The 18,113-nt window shown below is 53.1% G+C and overlaps 2 protein-coding genes across 14 annotated transcripts in view; one reads left to right on the forward strand and one right to left on the reverse strand.

Annotated features, from left to right (window-relative positions):
- Window positions 1–3,467: 3,467 nt before the first annotated feature.
- LOC118666928 (translation initiation factor IF-2) lies at window positions 3,468–5,143 on the reverse strand. Its single transcript, XM_036329256.1, is given in 4 exon segments — window positions 3,468–4,425; window positions 4,428–4,489; window position 4,881; window positions 5,078–5,143. Coding segments are annotated over 4 exon segments (696 nt in total). The 3' UTR covers window positions 3,468–3,858.
- Window positions 4,378–18,113, forward strand: part of TSC1 (TSC complex subunit 1) — a 38,021-nt gene continuing 24,285 nt past the window's right edge. For 5 of the 13 annotated variants that reach the window (XR_004971103.1, XR_004971101.1, XR_004971102.1 and 2 more), the window contains exons 1-4: window positions 4,421–4,510; window positions 13,378–13,440; window positions 16,884–17,067; window positions 17,813–17,916. Coding sequence is in view for 10 of the 13 variants with exons in the window: in XM_036329246.1 (XP_036185139.1) it covers window positions 16,962–17,067; window positions 17,813–17,916 (210 nt within the window). In the remaining 3 variants the exon portion in view is untranslated. Of the gene's footprint in view, window positions 4,511–5,771; window positions 6,215–8,709; window positions 9,575–10,391; window positions 10,754–13,377; window positions 13,441–14,029; window positions 14,202–16,883; window positions 17,068–17,812; window positions 17,917–18,113 lie in introns of those variants that run through there. The other 8 variants (XM_036329253.1, XM_036329252.1, XM_036329254.1 and 5 more) reach the window with 8 other exon arrangements.

Genomic DNA, 18,113 nt, shown 5'->3' on the forward strand with positions numbered 1-18,113 from the left:
TGGTGCCAGAAAAGCCCCACCTCTGTCCTGCTGTGTGTAACTCAGTCCTCCGGGGAGATGGCGAGCTCCTTCCAAGCCCAGGACCAGCTGAGGCGCAGGGCGCCCTCTTGCAAACGCTGCCCGGCACTGGGGGATGGCGCTGTGCTGCGGACGCACCGCGGAGGACGCAATTCACTGTGTCGCCACGAGGTGGCGCTCCGGTCTGCTTTTCTTCTGGCAAAAAACTGAAACACTAACAATTGTTGTGTATATATATCTATGTAGTATGCATGTATGTATGTATGCATGTTTGTATCTATCATTTATCTATCATCTACCTAGTGTATCTAATTGCTGCTTAAATTACAAAAGTGATCCATGGTCAGAGGAGAAGACAATAAAAGAGTATGTACCTCTGTCCTGACCTGTTATTCTTTCCCTCCCTCCCACCCCCCTTACTCTCTCTCTCCCTCTCCCCTCCCTCCTGCTGCCTTCCCCCATCTCCCTCTCCTAAGCGTGTGTGCATACAATGTTTTTGAGTTCAAACAACTCTTTATTATTAAAAATAATCTTAAGCAGTATTGACCTTCGCTGCTGAGTCCCACAGAGTCAGGCAGCATCTCCACAGCCTGAGCAGCCCTCCTGCCCTCCAGCCTCCAAGAGGGGACGGCACGTCCTGGAGGAAGACCGTGGGCGTGTCCCCGTCACCAGGTGGCTGGTTGGCCTCACGGGAGCATGAAAGGAAACAAACTTAGATCAGGTGGGGAGTGGGGGGGCAGGCGGGAGGGGCCCGCATCCCCCCCTGCATTCCCGCTCATGCCTCCCAGCGACCACAGGAGCGGCAAACAGGCACGGGACCCTCTCCAGGTCCGGGAGAGACCGGACGGACAGTCAGGAAGCCCCTCTCACCTCCACCCACCAGCCACCCCTCAGCCGGGCCCTCTCGGAGCCTCCGGCAGGACGCCCGCGAAGACGGAGAGGCAGGGAGAGGCAGGTCCCAACGCATCACCTGAGGTTCCAGGAGGGAAACGGGGCCTAGAGGGGCCCGGCCTGTCCTGGAAAGCCCTTCCCACGGTGACCGTCTTCAGTGCCTGACCGTCCTCAGTGCCTCCGATGTAGGCATCCCATCTGCTTTATAAAACATAGACGCCCGTGGCCATTAACCTCTAGCTGTCCAGAGTCACGGGACCAGGGCTGGTGGAAGCGCCATTCTGGTGTCGGGCCACCAGCTGTGTGACCTGGGCCAGGTCACTAACCTCCCGAGACTCCACTGTCCCGTCTGTAAAATGGGGGTAAGGCTGTGCCTCCCTTGGGGTCGTTGTAGGTAGCAAATGAGGGAATACTTGCAAAAATGTTTTATAGATGCACCAATACTTAAAATTTAAAAATTTTTGTATTTATATATTTTTTGTTAATTCTCACCCGAGGATACTTTTTCCCATTGCTTTTCAGAGTGGAAAGGAGGGAGGGAGGGGGGGAGAGAGAGACAGGAGGGAGGGAGAGAGAGAGGGAGAGAAACATTGCTGTGAGAGAGACACATGGATTGGTTGCCTCCCACAGGAGCCCTGACAGAGGCAGGGATGGAACCCTACAACCCAGGTACGTGCCCTTGACCGGGAATTGAACCCTCGATCCTTCGGTGCTAGGGCCAACACTAACCCCTGGGAACACTGGCCAGGGCAACGCTCAAACCCTTTAAACACGTGAGTTCCTGTTTCTCAGCGGCAACAGTCACCAGCAGACTGCAGAGCTCTGCTCTCTGACTCTCATCACAAGGTCAAGAGCAGCAGCCAGGGCGGCGGCAGCCTGAGCCGCCATGTAGGCTGTGCCCTCCCCGTGGTGGGCAGAGTGTCCATGCGACACCTGACCTGGGGCTCCTGCTGCTGAGCTCCCGAGGGCTCCGCATCCACGTCCTCTCTGGATGCTCCCGGGAAGCCCGCTGGGTGGAGAGGAAGGCGGCTGTTCCGTGCCCATCAGCCCGGGGCCAGCTGGGGTTGGGGCTTCTAAGCCTGTCTCTTCAGTCCCAGGGAGCATGCTGCCACGTAGGGAAACCGAGGACCGACTTCCAGGTGCGGCTGGCACCAGGGCCAAGCCCACAGTGACAGTGGGGGCGCCCTGCCCGGTCCACGGGGGCACGGACTCCCCCCTTTACTCTGCAGCCTTTCCCCAGAGCCACGCCTGGCCGTCGCAGGTCCCTACACGGGCTCTCCCCGCCTCGTGGCCAGAACCTCAGAGTTTCTGCCCGTGCGTGTTCCAATTATTTTTTGATCTTCAAATATTTCTTTCAAGTTTTTAATTTTGAAAACTTTGAAGAAAAAAATGCAAATGAGACGTCTAACAAACACCCATCCTGCTTCCATCCACATGCAACAATGGTTAGCCTTTGCCAATACACGTTATCTCTCTACGTGCACATATTTGTACATAAAAATGTTTTGTTTTGATAAAACGTTTTGAGAGTATCATGCAGACATCCTGACACTCCACCTATACATACTTGAGCCCATATCTCCTAAAAATGAGGATATTTCTTACATAATCACCCACCTAAGGAAATTGTCAGTAATTCCCTAATATCCTTGAATACCCAGTTTATATTAGCATTTTTTTTTTTTTTTTGCAATTTCCTCCAATATTCTCCTTTTAGGATCCGGACCCTGCCGAGTTCGAGCACTGCACTTGCTTCTGTCTGTAGTGTAGCCAGGCTAAGTTTGGTCACTTGGTTAAAGTGGTGACAGTCAGCTCTCTTCATTGTGAAGGTGAGTTAAGCAGCAATCTGTGGCCCGTCTGACCGTTTGGTGTGACCCCTGGTTCAGCTTGGACCCAGGAACCAGGAGGTCACCCACATGCCCCGCCTGTGGCTCCATCCCCAGTAGAGGGCGTGCAGGAGGCAGCCCATTAATGTTTCTCTCTCCTCGATGTTTCTCCCTCTCTATCGCTCTCCCTCTCTCTCTAAAATCAATCAAAACAAACAAAAAGCCCCCAGCCAGATGCACACTCTTTGGAAAAGCCTTTCAGACTCGCTGAGACTGCAGCTCCCGTTGCGCCCCCCACTGCCTGGTCCCCACGGCCTGGCATCAGTCACAGCGCTGGGTCCTGCCTCCTCGGGCCTCCGACAATGCCCAATGCCGCTGGCCAGCACGGCCTGCCTCTGCACAGGACACTGAGCTCAGCACCCTCCTGCTTCACCCGCCTGCACCTGCCCCTTCCCAGAGGCTCAGAGGGCTTCCACGCTCCCAGGGACACGCAGCCTGGACTAGTGACAGGGTTCTCCTTGTGAAGTCACCTGCCCTGGAGAGCTTTAAAAAAAAAAAAAGAAAAAGAAAAAGATCCGGCCGTGACCGGTTTGGCTCAGTGGATAGAGCGTGGGCTTGCGAACTTAAGGGTCCCGGGTTCGATTCCGGTCAAGGGCATGTACCTTGGTTGCGGGCACTTCCCTTCCCCAGTAGGAGGTGTGCAGGAGGCAGCTGATCGATGTTTCTCATCAATGTTTCTATCTATCTCTCTCCCTTCCTCTCTGTAAAAAAATCAATAAAAAATGTATTTTTAAAAAATTCGTTGAGATTTTGCTTCCCCCACAATGGTCGTCAATTTGCCTCAAATAAACTCATAACGTTTTTCTCTTAAAAAAAGAAAAGAAAGCCGCCTGCTCCGACTAGGGTGGTTTCCATAGGCCAGGTCTGAGTGTTAGCAACCAGAGGGCAGTCTCAAGAGGTGGGCTTTTTTTTTTTATGTATTTTTATTGATGTCAGAGAGGAAGGGAGAGGGAGAGAGAGAAACATCCATGATGACAGAGATGACAGATTAATCGGCCACCTCCTGCAGGCCCCACACTGGGGATGGAGCCCGCAACCCGGGAGTCGAACCGTGACCTCCGGGTCACAGGTCCACGCTCACCCCCTGCGGCTGGGCCAGCCTGGGCTTTGGCAAGCCTCCGCGAAGGCAAGGCTGCGGGCCCAGCGGCTCTGCGGGACCCCGATCGCAGCTCCGCGGCCCGCACAGGCACCCGGCCTGCCAGCCGGACGCCCAGGAAAGGCAGAAGGCGCCCCAGCCACACCCAGCCCCGCCAACTTGTTTACGCCTCTGGCACAGCCCCGCCCGCGCCGCCGCCGGGCCACGTGACCCGCGCCCCGCCCCTCGCCCTCCCGCGTAGCCCCGCCCACCGCGCCGGCCCTTCTTTTTGCCTCCTTCGGAGTCACAAGATCGCTCAGCGGCCTCCTTTCGGGATCCTTCCGCCGGGCCCCGCCCCCTCCCCACCCCCTCAGGTCTCGTCGGTTCTTCCTTCCCCCGGTTCGCATCATCAGGAATGAGCAGCACGGCCTCCTCCGTCCAGCGCGGCTGCCGACCGCCATCACCGGCCGCTGGGTTCCAGGGAGAGGCGAGGCCCCGCGGGGGACTCTTTTTCGTGGCGGAAGCTGTCGCCGGCCGTGGCCTCTTCACGACGGGGGGGAGGTGCTGTACGTCCAAGATGGCGGCGCCCTGTAGGCTGGAGGGACTGTGAGGTAAACAGCTGAGGGGGAGGAGACGGTGGGTGAGTATGGGGGTGTCTCCCCCTCCTTCTCACGGGACCTGCTTGGGGCTGCCCCGCCACCATGACCCCAGTCGGGGAGGCCCCGGGGGGCGGGGGCCAGGGGCTTTCTTGCCGTGGAGGGGACCCCGGGGAGGGGGACTTGGAAAGCTCGCCCCTCTCCCTCCTGATGCGCTGTCTCCGTGCGGCCCGGCCGGGCTGGCGGGGGCCTGGGATGGGGAGGCGGGCCTGGCCGGCACCTCGCCCCTCGTCGGCGGCCGGGGGCACGGCCGGGCCGCGGCGCCCAGGGCCGGGGGGCGGTGAGCCCCCTCGCCAGCCCCTCCCCGGGCGGGGGTGACAGGCCCCCGGGGGGCGCAGAGGGCGGGGTGCGGACCCTCGGGCGGCGGGGCGGGGCGGGCGGCGGCGGCGGTCCCCGGGCGCGGGGAGAGGGTCCGGGTGGGCGCCGAATGAATGGAGGCTGCCTGCGGGCACCGAGCGCTCGCCGGCCTCGGGGTCCCCGCGGAGCCCGGCGGGGCGGCGGGCCTGGCCGCGGGGCTGCTCGCGGGCGGCCCGTGACGGGGAAACAGTTACCTCCGCCGGCAGAGGTGATGCCTGCGAGCCAGCTATTTGCAGAGCCGCTCCTCGGCGCGCATCCATTCATTCGAGGAACTGGAGGGTGAAGGGCTGGCAGCGGGAGCTCGAGCGCTTCCTTTGTCCCGGAGGGAGTTCGCCCGCCGCGTTCGGGATGGGGGGGCGGGGGGAGGGGGTGCCTTGGCAGGGGGTGCGGTCCTCCCAGGACAGCAGCTCCCCCCGGTGCAGGTGCGCTGCCCTCTTCCCTCGCCACCAGGGAGGAAGCAGCCACTGCCACACGCCCATCTCTCAGATGGAGAGACTGAGGCCCAGGGGGTGGGGGCCACCTGCCTAAGGTCCCTCTGGGCTGGAACCGGGGCCTGCCTGCTTGCCAGACGGTGGGCCCCTCTTCGCTGATCGCCCCCCCACTCGCTCAGGGAGCTGCTACTGACCTCAGCTGGCCCGTCATTCTCCCCAGGCGATCAGCATGAATCAGCCGGCCCGGGTTCCTGCCCAGGTGCCGGTGGATGGGTGTGTGTGTGGTTTCGGGGGGCCGTGCCCTGGCTTAGGCGCCCTGGCTTTGGTTTGGGATGGCAGGGTGGTGCATGCAGACATGCTGGTCTAGGTGGGGAAGCATTTGATATTTTTTATAAAAACTGACGAGTTTACTGCAGAAAGAAGTCCTGCTTAAAACCCTTCGCTGGATTTTTTTTTTTTAATAGAAAGCATAGAAATAGCACTGAACTTGACACAGAGTGCTGTAAACAGTACTAAGGTAGAAGAACTCTCCCCCGAGGGACTTGGGTTTATAATTTTGGGATCAGCGTGGACTCATCTGCATTCCAACGTGTTGGCAGAGTGGGGCGGTAAATTTGAAGAAGGGCTGCTAAGCGGGATCTCCTGGGAGCTGGACTTAGTGAGCAACCAGCTGCGGATCTTAAGTCGAACATTCCCGAGGAAACCCGCACATGCAGATGTGAAGACTGACTTAGGGCTGTGCGGGCAGGGGCACCTTTCACAGCCACGCATCGGGGAAAGGCTCCTCAGAAGCAGGGACACATTCTCTGCTGTTGCGGGAGCCGCGCCGTCTTCTCTCCCACCTGGGGGAACTGAGCGGGGCTTATGGAGGACGCACGTGGAGAACAGCCTCTTGCGAAAGTGAGTGTCTCATCCAAAACCTCTTAGTCTCAGGCCTGGAGGGCGGTGACGGCCTCTAGCTTCCCGTGCGTTTCCTGGCGTCAGAGCGACCCGGTGTGTCCCCGAAGTCCTGGTCAGGCCCGAGGCGGCGACAAGCCTTACTTGTGTGTGTGCAGTCGGAGCGGCTCAGGTCCTTGGACTCGGGTGCACTCTTCCTCACTGGGGCAGGAGCCAAGACCCCCGCCCCCGCTCCCTGGTGCCATGCGACCCCTTCTGCACGTGCCTGGTTTCCTGTGTGAGATGAAACCTGACAGTCTCACTAGGACAGATCCATGTATGCCTGTCTGTGTGACGCTTCCAGAATAACACCGCTGCTGGAAACGAGCTCTAAGTGTCCAGCAGAACCTGCACCCCACACGGCAGACCCGCCGCTCAGACCTGCGTGCTGTCTGTGAGGACGGCCGGAGGCATTTTCTGGGAGAAGTCGCAGGTGGTGCTGATGTGTCCCGGAGGCGGGGGACCAAGGCCGTAGCTTCACTTTGGCTCTTTTTCTTTCAAGTGATACTTTACGGCTGAGGCATTTTTCAAAGCAGCTCCTAGCCTCTGGTGTGTGCGGTGGGTGGTTGTGGGCTCTGACTGACGGCGGGCTCGCTCTGAGAGCTGTCTCCGTTCACAGTGTGTCGGGCACAGGCGCGCTCTTCTCTGGGGCCCAGGGCCACAGCGGGCTGACAGGCGCGCCTCCCGGGGTTCATTGCACGTTCTTGGGTGCAGATGAGCCAAACACAGCAATACATCAATCGCCGCAAGCTTTCTCAAAGCCACAGCTTTCAGCTTTGAACAGGTCACTTAGCCTTCTGAGCCGCGGTTTCTTCACTTGTGAGATAAGAGTTGGATTGTAAGTGAGTGTTCCTAGTCTAAATTTCTGTGATTTAAGGTCTCCCGGGCCCTCAGTCAAACATTCTGACCCAGTTGATTGGATCAGAGTGCTTGTGGCTCGATAATGTCTCAGCAGATTGGTGACTTTCAGCCTGACCTGTTGGCTGGTGACCTGTTTATCGTTTCCTTTATGTCACATTGTTTTTGAAAGGTAATTTCCTTGAAGTTTCTCATATTACAAACCTCTCCTTGAGAGGTTAGTGTTGTGTGTCATGTCAGTAGCTGCAGCCATGAAAGAGAGGATACTCCACATTCAAACCTGTAGCTTTTTGCTTTAAATACATACATATACAGTAGCAGTGTGTGTGTGTAACTAGTATATACTCAAGCACCGAGTGTTTTCCTTCAGTGTTTAATATAATGTAGTTTGCATGAAATACTCATTTCCCCCCTATTTTAAGTTGGTCTGAAAGAGGTCTACCATCGGCAATTTTCTGATTTACTTTTTAAGCCTGTAGTTATTAGAAGTTAGTAACTTAATGTTTAATGTCTCTTTTTGTGGGGAGAATAAAAAATTGTATATACTAGTATAGATATATTCATTCATTCTCAGGATCTTGCTATTTTTTTCTTGCGCATGGCTAACTTTTGTTCTATACAGGGAAGTAGCAAATGGTAACAATATTTTAAAAGATGGAATGAATTCAGATTGTCATCTAATGAGTAAAGTGCCTTAAAAGCCACGGTTTGATCAAAAACAAGGCTTGGTAGTGACGGGCCTAGCACTCACAGGTCACTGTGTAAGGATAATGGCAGTAAAGACCAGGAAGTATTTGAGTAACGAGGGACAAGTGTGCCCTTCTGTTGGGGATGGAAGACACAGTGGAGAGTGATGAGGAAGAACAAATGGCGTGACCTAGTGTCTGAGTCATTCAGACCCGGCTGCTTGGAGGGGCTCACAGAGCACAGTAACAGACGCGAAGTGTATCCGTTTTAAGTTACTTTTATCAATGTGCTTTTATCAATGTTTGACATACAAGTTGTTGAATGGATAGATGCTGAGCCTTACGTATCCAGCAATACAATATTGTTATAATAAAGTTTATATTGAGTGCTTATGAGCCAAACGTTGTGCTAAGCATTTTACAGTAAGTCCCTATGAACTCTTCTCACAGCCTCAAGAGATGAGATGAGACCAGAGGCGAAGGAACCGAGGCCTCAAGTCACGCTCAGTTGCTGAGCTGGGGTTTAAAGCCTGTCGGTTGACTCCAGAGGCCCAACATTTAGTATTTCACTGTTACACTGCCTGAACTGCCCATCTCCTAAACTAACGCATACGTCAGTGATTCTTAATCTTTTTATGGTGGGGAAAGAGGGGGCTCAGTTCCCCTCTAAAATCCAGGGAAGCTGTGGACCGAATATCCCTTCCCCACCACCAAGAACATTCATAGAGATATGGAGTATTGGGTTTGGCTTCAGGAACTTCACAGACCCAGCTTGGAGCTCAGCCAATCACTCTAGATAGATTTTTGCTCTTAAAAATGGACTTGGGCTTTATTTAAAACAATCTTTTTTTTTTTTTTTTAGCTAGTAGGTAGAAGAGGCCCAAGTCTTTTAGAGATGGGCCTATGTACTGCTTGCATTTCAAATCATCTTGTCAAACTTTCATATTGAAAGAGTCTTTACACCCCGCAGGAGATTCACCTGTGGGTGCCGCATTGAAAACCAGAAGTGGAGAACTCGGGTGTATAACTTGATAATGCGTGTCAGGCATGGCGTTCAGGCTGTGCTGGTACCTTTAGCACCGAGAAGCATTCCTTTGGTTTCCCCCCCAAGGTTTATGCACTATTTTTTTCCTTTGAACCTCAAAGTGTATATAAAATATATATTTAATGTTTCTCGCCTTCTTCTTTCCCCTGGACCACTGGTTCTCAACCTTTACTGGGCATCAGAATCACCTGGAAGACCCCACTCCCTAAGTTTCTGACTCAGATCTGGGCCAACGCCCAAGAATGGGCATTTCTGCCAGGTTCCAGCTGATGCTGATGTTGCTGCTGTGAGGACCACCTGTGAGAACCACGGTCCTGGACTATCAACCCTACCTGTTATTCCTGGATATTTCTGTTTGCGTCCTCCGGGTTTGAAACCTAAAGAAACCTCACAGTTTGCACATTGCTTTTTAGGGGGAGCTCTGTATGGTGATTGTTTGATACAAACATGATATCCGTCTGGCTTGCATACTGTAGCATATAATTTTGTTCATGCTAACAAAAAGTCAAACATAAGACACATTATTTATAGAAGAACATACCTTACCAAGACTGAGCTCTGTCCCTGCAGGAGACCTTTGAAATAGGATACAAGCTTCGGCAAGTTGTCCGTCAAGCTCCCTGATGGCAAAATTCTGAATGGAGACTCCAGAGCGCTCCTGCCCCAGCTTGTATGACCTTGAGAAGGACTACCTCTGAGACCATTGAAGTCACACGTGACTGCAGGCTTTGGCAGGTCTCGCCGGCAGCTGTTTCACTTACACACGAGTAGTGTTTCCTACTCTCATCTCTGTCCTGTGCCTTGGGAGGAAGAGGGCCTGGGAGCTGGTGTCTTGCCCTTTTGGGTGCATTTGTGCTGAAGGCCACTTGGTTCACTTGCTGGAATGTTCCCCTGGGGAGCCGCCTCAGAGCTGCGCACGGTGCTATAATAGTGTCTCACTAGCAGCTTATCCTCGGCTGCACTGTTAACATACTAACTGTGTTATTACTGTACCAGTGTAATATTTCTGCTTTACATCTGCTGCTCCTGTAATGGAATAGTCCATCTATGCCTGAACCTGTGTCTGAATTGCCTTTGAGTCTTTCCTAGTTAAAACCTGAGTATAGGAAACAAGTGTAGTGAAGAAATACCTGCTTTCATTTATACCCTTAGTTGTGTTTTGGGTTTGTTTTGGGGTAATTCTCACCTGAGGGTATTTTTCCACTGATTATTTTTAGAGAGAGTTGAAGGGAGGGGGAGAGACAGAGAGAAACATCGATGTGAGAGAGACATCAATTGGTTACCTCCCGCACGCACCCCGACCAGGGCCAGGGATCGAGCCTGCAATTGAAGTCCTGACTGGAATCGAACCCAGGACCCTTCAGTCCTTGGGCTGACACTCTACCCGCTGAGCCAGACTGGCTTGTTTGTTTCTCACAGATGAGTGTGTGCAGAGTTATCTCAGGCGTGTGCTCTGCAGCTGCCTATGGTGTGGGGTGCGCAGACTGGACTCCTGGGGGTAGAAGGCCACACGCAGCACCCGCTTCCCAAAGTCTGGATAGTCAGCTGATGTTCCAGATAAGATACTTTCTGAAGGCCTTGTCGGTACCTGCCACTAGTGTTCATGAAGGTCTGTGTGGATCTTAACTGCCTCACAGCCCGTCACGCATCTTGTCGAGGGTAGAGATATGTGACACGTGTGTACAGGTCCTGCTAATGACAGGTCCACGTGGCAGGTACGCTGGAGTTCATGTGTAATCCCAGGTGTCTAAGCCATCAGCCTGTGAACACCAACAGTGTGAAAACAAATTGACCTCGTTCCTTCTGTTTAGCCTCAAGATCCTAAAGCCCAGAGCCCTCATCTTCTTCCTCGAACCTGCGTTTATTTTTGCCGAAAAGGCTGCTTGTGGAAGTGCAGTTACAATGTGGCTGTAGGTGAGAGCATCGCTTCAGACTATCGCAAGGGGAGGTCTCAATCTGGGGGCAAGTTTCTTTTTCATTTGGCTTTTGAAGCAAGAACATGGATTGACCCTGTTACACTCTGACAGGTGTTCCCATGCCCACCCCTCGGGGTGTGCACACCTTGGGCAGGGGTCTGCTCCCTTCCGCACGTCTCATCAGGGATTCGCAGGTCTCATCTCACTTCACTGACCAAGCGATTCTCCCCCATAGTCCCTCTATAGGGCAGGACTTTTTTTAAAAAAATATTTTTTTACTGATTTCAGAGAGGAGGGGAGAGGGAGATAGAGATAGAAACATCAATAATGAGAGAGACTCATCGATCGGCTGCCTCCTGCACGCCCCACACTGGGGACCAAGCCCACAATCCGGGCATTGCATAGGTCGATGCTCAACCACTGAGCCACGCCAGCCTGGCTGTAGGGCAGGATTTAACTAAGTTAGAGAATAAACACACACAATATCACTAACGGCAGGAGGCCTTGTGACCTGCCAGCATCACAGTGATGCTGGTGATTGCCATTGCAGTTTTTAGCGTAGTGGGAAAGGCACTGAGGAGTCTTGTATTGGCATTGGACAAGAAGCCTGGTTTCCTGTGCCAGCGCCTTTACCAGCTGGGCAGGCTGCGAGAGCTCATCGTATTGTATCTGAATCTTACCCTCAGCTACCGCTCTTCGGGTAAAAGGCCCAGCTAGGTGACTTGCAAGATGTCCTATGACTCCCTGGCTAACAAACGGCTGACCTCAGGGTTCTGAAGATGAGAGGCTCCTGTTTAATTCCAGCTCTTTCCCTAGTCAAGTGACTGGCCAGGCAAGTGCTCCCTGTCTGAAGGGCCAGTCTGCCCCAGCACTGCACACACGTGCGCATGTGCCACTGAGGACCACGGTGTTCATGCGTGGAGTGTGCTCCACGAGGAAGTCGAATGGCCTTGTCGTCTGGGCAGGAGATCCCCGTTGTTAGAGAGTCACTCAGTGGCCAGGATGGCACATTAGGGGCTTATTTCCGGCCTTTCCGCGCTCAGGGCAATTAGGTGTATAGTGTGTGGGGCTCAGCGTTCATGCTCTGAGGGCAGCGCTGGGAGGCTGACCAGAGACGCTGATACTTGCTTTGCGGCAGACGCTGGGATGGCCCCGGTGTCGTCGGTGGGCTGGTGCTCGCCGTCCTCGTGGCGCTCCCAGTCAGTGGTCAGCCCATGCCCGAACACAGTGTGAACAAGCTGGAATGCATGTGTTTCTGTACTTACCAGAGGCCGGTGCAACGATTCGCGCATGGGCGGGTCCCTAATGGCTGCCGGCTGGGTCCTCCCTCCTTTCCCTGGCTGGCCCCGCCCCCTGGTTGAACTCCCAGAGGAACTCCCGGTGGAGGGGACGATTTGCATACTACGCTTTTATTAGATAGGATACTTGACAGATATTTAACATGAGATAATATGGGCAGGAAGTAGGCTAAAAGGGAAAACTAGAGAAATGGTAGCTCTTCACAAGTATCTTATGCTTGTCAGGGAGAAGGTTAGATGAAGGCTGTGCTATTGTGAAGGCAGAATTCAGCTCTATACCTTTAAGAATATTTTAACTCCAAGTCATTCAGTCAACAAGCACAGTAAATCATCACTTAACACCGTTGTTAGGTTCTGCGACTTTAAGCAAAGCTACCTATACTGTAGCTAATTGATATAAACGAGTTGAGTTCCATAATGTCGAAGGAATAAAATGTAATTCGAGCACCTGCTGTGCCCGACTGACACCGTGGCAGCTGCTAGAGATACGGTCCTTACTGAATAGGCCACTTTCTCTCTCGATGTCACTGCCAGTCCAGTGAGGGAGGCACGCTCACAGCTAATTACACGGTGACACAGAAATGCGGCCACTAAGTGCGCAACGGACCCGACCTGGCCTGGGACTCGGGAGTGGCGGGAGGGAAGGCTCTGAGGAAGGTAGGTTTAAGCTGAGAGTTGAAAGGTGAAGACTTAGCTTGGGGGTCGGCAGGTCCTGAAATGGGGGTGTGTTTTGGCTGGGAGACTGAGAGGCTAGTGGGGGGAGGTGGTGGGTGCTGAGGCGATGCAGGCCCATGGAGGGCCTGGCACTGTCTGGCCTTGGGGCCCCCAGAGTCACACCCGGTGCCACACACTGTGCTCAGGGCTCCGGGACGCGTCGCCTCCAGTCGCCACTCGCCTGTGAGGAAGGCCATGGCTCTTCTCGCTGTGCATTTGGGGAGGTGAAGGTCAGACATCAGAGACTGGGATGTGGAGCCGGAGGGACAGCCAGTGAAGCAGAGCGTGACTGCAGCTCGGAACCCTCTAATGCTGCAGTGTCCCGACCATTCGCCGCTGTCCGTTCGTTTATCGCTCTCACACACAGACTGTTCCAGGCGGAGCGTGCAAGTTCCGCACAATCTAAAGAATTCTCCAGCAGCCAGCTGTTGGGAAATGCAGGCAGGGAGGGAGGCCCAGGGATTGTAAGTGTTCGTTCCGGGGAGAGCAGACGGCCGCCTCTCAGGGCCGGAGTGGGGAGGAGGCGGAGCCAGGGGACCCTGGACTCCCTCTGGTTGCCTCCGGTTCACTGCACTGTAGTTCATGTCCATATGTGTGTGTTTTCCTCCAGGGACCATGAGAGACGCCAGGCTGACAGCACTGGAAACCGAATTACCAATTGTCCTCGGAACAGGTAAGGCGTCAGCTCAGTCCACTGTCTGGGGGGACAGAGGGAGCTGCTCCCTCCCCTCCTTTGTGCACCGCCTGAACCACGGCCATTCCCTACATGCCACATACAATTCTTCATTGCACTCGCTAGGTCTGTCCGCCCTGCGTAGCACCCTGCGCTGAGGTGCTCGAGGCATATTTGTATGAGTTTAAAAAAGAGAGATGCTCCCTGGCTGGTGTTGCTCAGTGGTTAGAGCGACAGACTACACACTGAGGGTCTCGGGTTCGATTCCAGGTCATGGGCACCTACCTAAGTTTCAGGTTCGATCCTCAGCCCCAGTCATGGTGTGCTTGGGAGGCAACCAATCGATGTGTCTCTCTCACATCAATGTTTCTCTCTCTGTCTTCCCTCCCTCCCTTCTACTCTCTAAAAATCAATGGAAAAAATACCCACCTGTGAAGATTAACAAAAACAACAACAACAAAAATAAAAATTAAAAGGAAAGATGTTCCAATCATGGGACTCATTCCAAGAGCTTAGGATTGAGCTCCCGTGAGGGCTTTCTGGAATATCAGAAAGCAGACGTTTATGCCCGCGTTATATTTGCACACAGAAACAAGCTGGGTGTCCAGGCTGGTCAGCCTGGCTGCTGCCCGGCTGCTGGACGGGCGCCATCTTTGTTAGAACTGAGCTCCTGTCACTCTGTGCTGGGCTCCTCATTGTAGGACCGGCCCCGACAGGCGGTCTCAGCGCGCAGAAGACAGCGTCTCCCAGGACGAGGCCAGGTAAGCAGCAATATCAGTGGAACAAAACCGAACTGCGGACAGGTTACTCTTAGGCCTGAGCGTCCTTGGTGGTTTGCCTGCCGTAGAAGTGAGCGCGGGGCCAGGCAGGTAGGCGTGCTGTTAAGGGGTGACCTTCCGCGTGGGCCCCAGGTCTGCCCGTGCTCCCCTGCCAGCGGTGCTCTGTGCAGGGCCTGTGCTGAGGTCTGGCTTCAGCCTCTCGCTCAGTCCTCCAAGGAAGCAGCAACCGGCAGGCTGGCTTAGCGCACTGGTTTTTTTAATTTTAATTTAAAAAAATTTTTAAATGTATTGGAGTGACATTGGTCAACATGAACATACAGGTTTCAGGCATCTTTACTTATAACTGTAATTTAATCCACCTCAGTCTGGTGACATTTGTGTCTCTTCTCAGTTTGAACTCTTTTGGGGTGAAATCTTACCAGCTGTAAGGTTTCTGAGCCCTTTCAAATCGACTTCCTTTGTGATTCACCTGTAAGATGTAGCAACTTACAGCAACTTCCTGTTTCGTGATTTGCTATCAGAAATGCATTTAGACACTTTAGTTAATTTTTCTGGCTAATGAACTTCTGACTCACAAAGAGCCAAATCAGTGACTGTTAACCAGGTTATAATTAAACAAGAGCGTAGATGGTAGTAGTTAATACTCGTGGTTTCTGGGATCGTTGTTACTCTAAATTCGCCATGCGAGGAGGAGTTAACCCTTTAGCACAGTGTTTCTCAAACAGGGCGTATATATCACCCGGATAGGAACGACCTGGGTGCCTATTAAAGTGCAGGTTCCTGAGGCAGTAAGAGTGCAAATGGCTGCAAATGACATGTCTACTCATTGGCCTGGGAACTGGGCCAGCTGTGTTTGCTTTGCCACGTGACCTCGGCATACTCACTCGTCCTTTTTGAGTGTCCCTATTCTCATCTGAAAATAAGGGTGAGACCTGCTTACCTCAGAGCGGCTGTGAGGGTCAAGGCCACACGCCGCTGGCTGTCACATTGCAGGGCTTGGGGTTTGGAGTCAGGCAGGTCAGGGCTCAGCGCGCAGGTCTTCCTTGGTTTGCCTCTTCCTGGCTCTGTGACCCTGAGCAAAAGGCCTAGCCCAGTGATGGCGAACCTGTGACACGTGTCAGAGGTGACACGCGAACTCATTTTTTGGGTTGATTTTTCTTTGTTAAATGGCACTTAAATATATAAAATAAATATCAAAAATATAAATCTTTGTTTTACTGTGGTTGCAAATATCAAAAAATTTCTATATGTGACACAGCACCAGAGTTAAGTTAGGGTTTTTCAAAATGCTGACACGCCGAGCTCAAAAGGTTCGCCATCACTGGGCCCTAACCTGTTGCTCTCCCTACGAAAGTGGGACCAAGACCACTCACACGGCTGCAGGAAAGGAGCATATTTGATGGTGTTGGTGGAAGGTGAGCAGCGCCTGTCGGACGCATGGTAGTGGTCATTACCTGGCTTTGGGAAACAGCTTTAGGGACCACAGTGGGAGACTTACATAGTGTGTGTACAGCGCGCTTGGTGAGTGAGCTGCTTTTCGTATGTACAGGTGGCGCAGCTGCTCCACTGCCGTAAAGAACTGAGCTTTTGCCCTGACCTGTTTGGCTCAGTGGATGGAGTGTTGGCCTGCGGACTGAGGGGTCCCCAGTTCGATTCTGGTCAGGGGCATGTACCTTGGTTGCGGGCACATCCCCAGTTGGGAGTGTGCAGGAGGCAGCTGATCGATGTTTCTCTCTCGTCGATGTTTCTAGCTCTCTATCTCTCTCCCTTCCTCTCTGTAAAAAAATCAATAAAATATATTTTAAAAAAACAACAAAAAACTGAGCTTTCAAGGTGAAGTTTGCCCTGGTGCCCCTTTCCTGTAGCCAACGGCGTGAGGCGTGCACGCTCCAAATGGAGAAGCGACCCCTGGTTCACCGTGAGGACAGTGCCTGTGTCCATGGGTTATACATACATGCATACAAGTTCTTCGGCTGATCACTTCGCACCCAGCATTTTCTTCTTGACCATCGCTCCAGTGTCTGCTAGTAAAAGCTGCTGCAGCTGGTTAGGCCCTCAGCCCCTGAGGACAGTACCTGGGGACCTAACCAGCTGTACTAAACTTCAGACATTGGAGCGATAGTCAAGAATAAAATGCTGGGTGGGAAGTGATCAACCAAAGGACCCATGGACACAGACACGAGGGTGGTGAAGGCCTTGGCGGGGGGGCTAGAAGGGGTCAATGGGCGAAAAACGGGGACATATGCAATGCTTTCAACAATAAAGATTAAATTTTTTAAAAATCGGAATTAAAAAAAGAAAATACTATGCTGTTAGTTCCTTTTCTGCAAAGAGTTCACCTACTTTTACGCGCTGATTTGAAAAATAAACACTATCTTAGCCAAAGACCCAGGGCAGAAACAGCAGCAGGAATAACTCTGTTTGGTTCTTTCATGAAGTTGCTGTGACAGTCGGGCTGGCCGTGTGGTGTTTGGTTTCTCTCTGGCTGTAGAACTCTCTGTGAGTTTGTCACAGGCAGGGGTATTCTCACGCCCGCACTGCCCCCATAACAGCGTTCTGCACACACTTCGAGGCATGGAACGCAGGCGCTGCTCTGCCTTCCAGGTAGTTTTTTGCGGGGAACATGAGACTGTTGGGTCACACTGTCGTCTTCCTTTTTCTCAGTCTGGGAGTGGCACCAATGAAGAGCCTCCAGCATCTGTAACGAACGTCCTGGACCCGGCACAGCACGTCTGTGAGAAAATGGCCCAACAAGCCAACCTCGGGGAGCTGCTCTCCATGCTGGACTCCCCCGTGCTGAGCGTGCGCGATGACGTCACGGCCATCTTTAAAGAGAACCTCAATGCTGGTGAGCGAGGGCAGGTTGTTTCAGCTCGTCTGCCAGTCGGCAGAGAGCGACCTAGAGCGACCAGAACCCTGCGGCTCAGCTGTGCTTTCCCTTCTCAGGAGTCTTTACACACCAAGAGAGAGCTCCCGTGGGTGGAGCCACTTGAGGTGTGTGTCCAGCTTCTCCTTGCAGAACATTCAAATGTGCACACAGACACAGACGCGAGAATCCCATCCCAAGTTTCTGCCGTCCTTTTTTAAAATATATTTTTATTGATTTCAAATTAGAGGAAGGGAGAGAGAGAGAGAGAGAGAGAGAGAGAGAGAGAGAGAGAGAGAAAGAAACATCAATGATGGGAGAGAATCATTGATTGGCCGCCTCCTGCACGCCCCACACTGGGGATCGAGCCCCAAACTTGAGTATATGCCCTGACCGGGAATCAAACCATGACCTCCTGGTTCTGTTCATAGGTCAACACTCAACCACTGAGCCACACCGGCCGGGCAAAATGAATTATCTTTTGTAATAAAAAAAGTAATAAAAAAGAAGCTAGCATTTCATGTGCTTATATGGCTATTTAGGCCAATAAACTTGGTGTTGTCTTACAGTTAGACAAGTGAATGTAGTGAAGCATAGGTAGAGTGCTTCGTACGACTTTGGGTAACGTGTAGAGAAACATTTTCTGGATTTTGTGACAGGCAGCGAGTTGAGGTAAATTTAGAATGTCAAAGGAAGTGACTCTGAGAACCCCCCTTTCTTTCTTCAGACCGGGGGCCGATGCTTGTGAACACCTTGGTGGACTATTACCTGGAAACCAGTTCTCAGCAAGTATTGCACATCCTGACTACCTTGCAAGAGCCACACGATAAGGTAACTGCCGGGGCAGCGTGGAGCGTGGGAGATGTTCTCCCGAGACGGGTGCCAGTCCTCCGCACCCGTGTGCAGGCTCCGGAGCTCCCCTCCCCCCAACCTCTGCCGCCACGGGGCCTCGTTCCCAGGTGTCGCCATACGTAAAAGTCACCCGCAGGACCTGTGTCTCCGGAAAAGTTTACGAAGTGAAATAAATT

This window comes from Myotis myotis, unplaced genomic scaffold, assembly GCF_014108235.1.
Source record: "Myotis myotis isolate mMyoMyo1 unplaced genomic scaffold, mMyoMyo1.p scaffold_m19_p_12, whole genome shotgun sequence".
NCBI lineage: Eukaryota > Metazoa > Chordata > Mammalia > Chiroptera > Vespertilionidae > Myotis > Myotis myotis.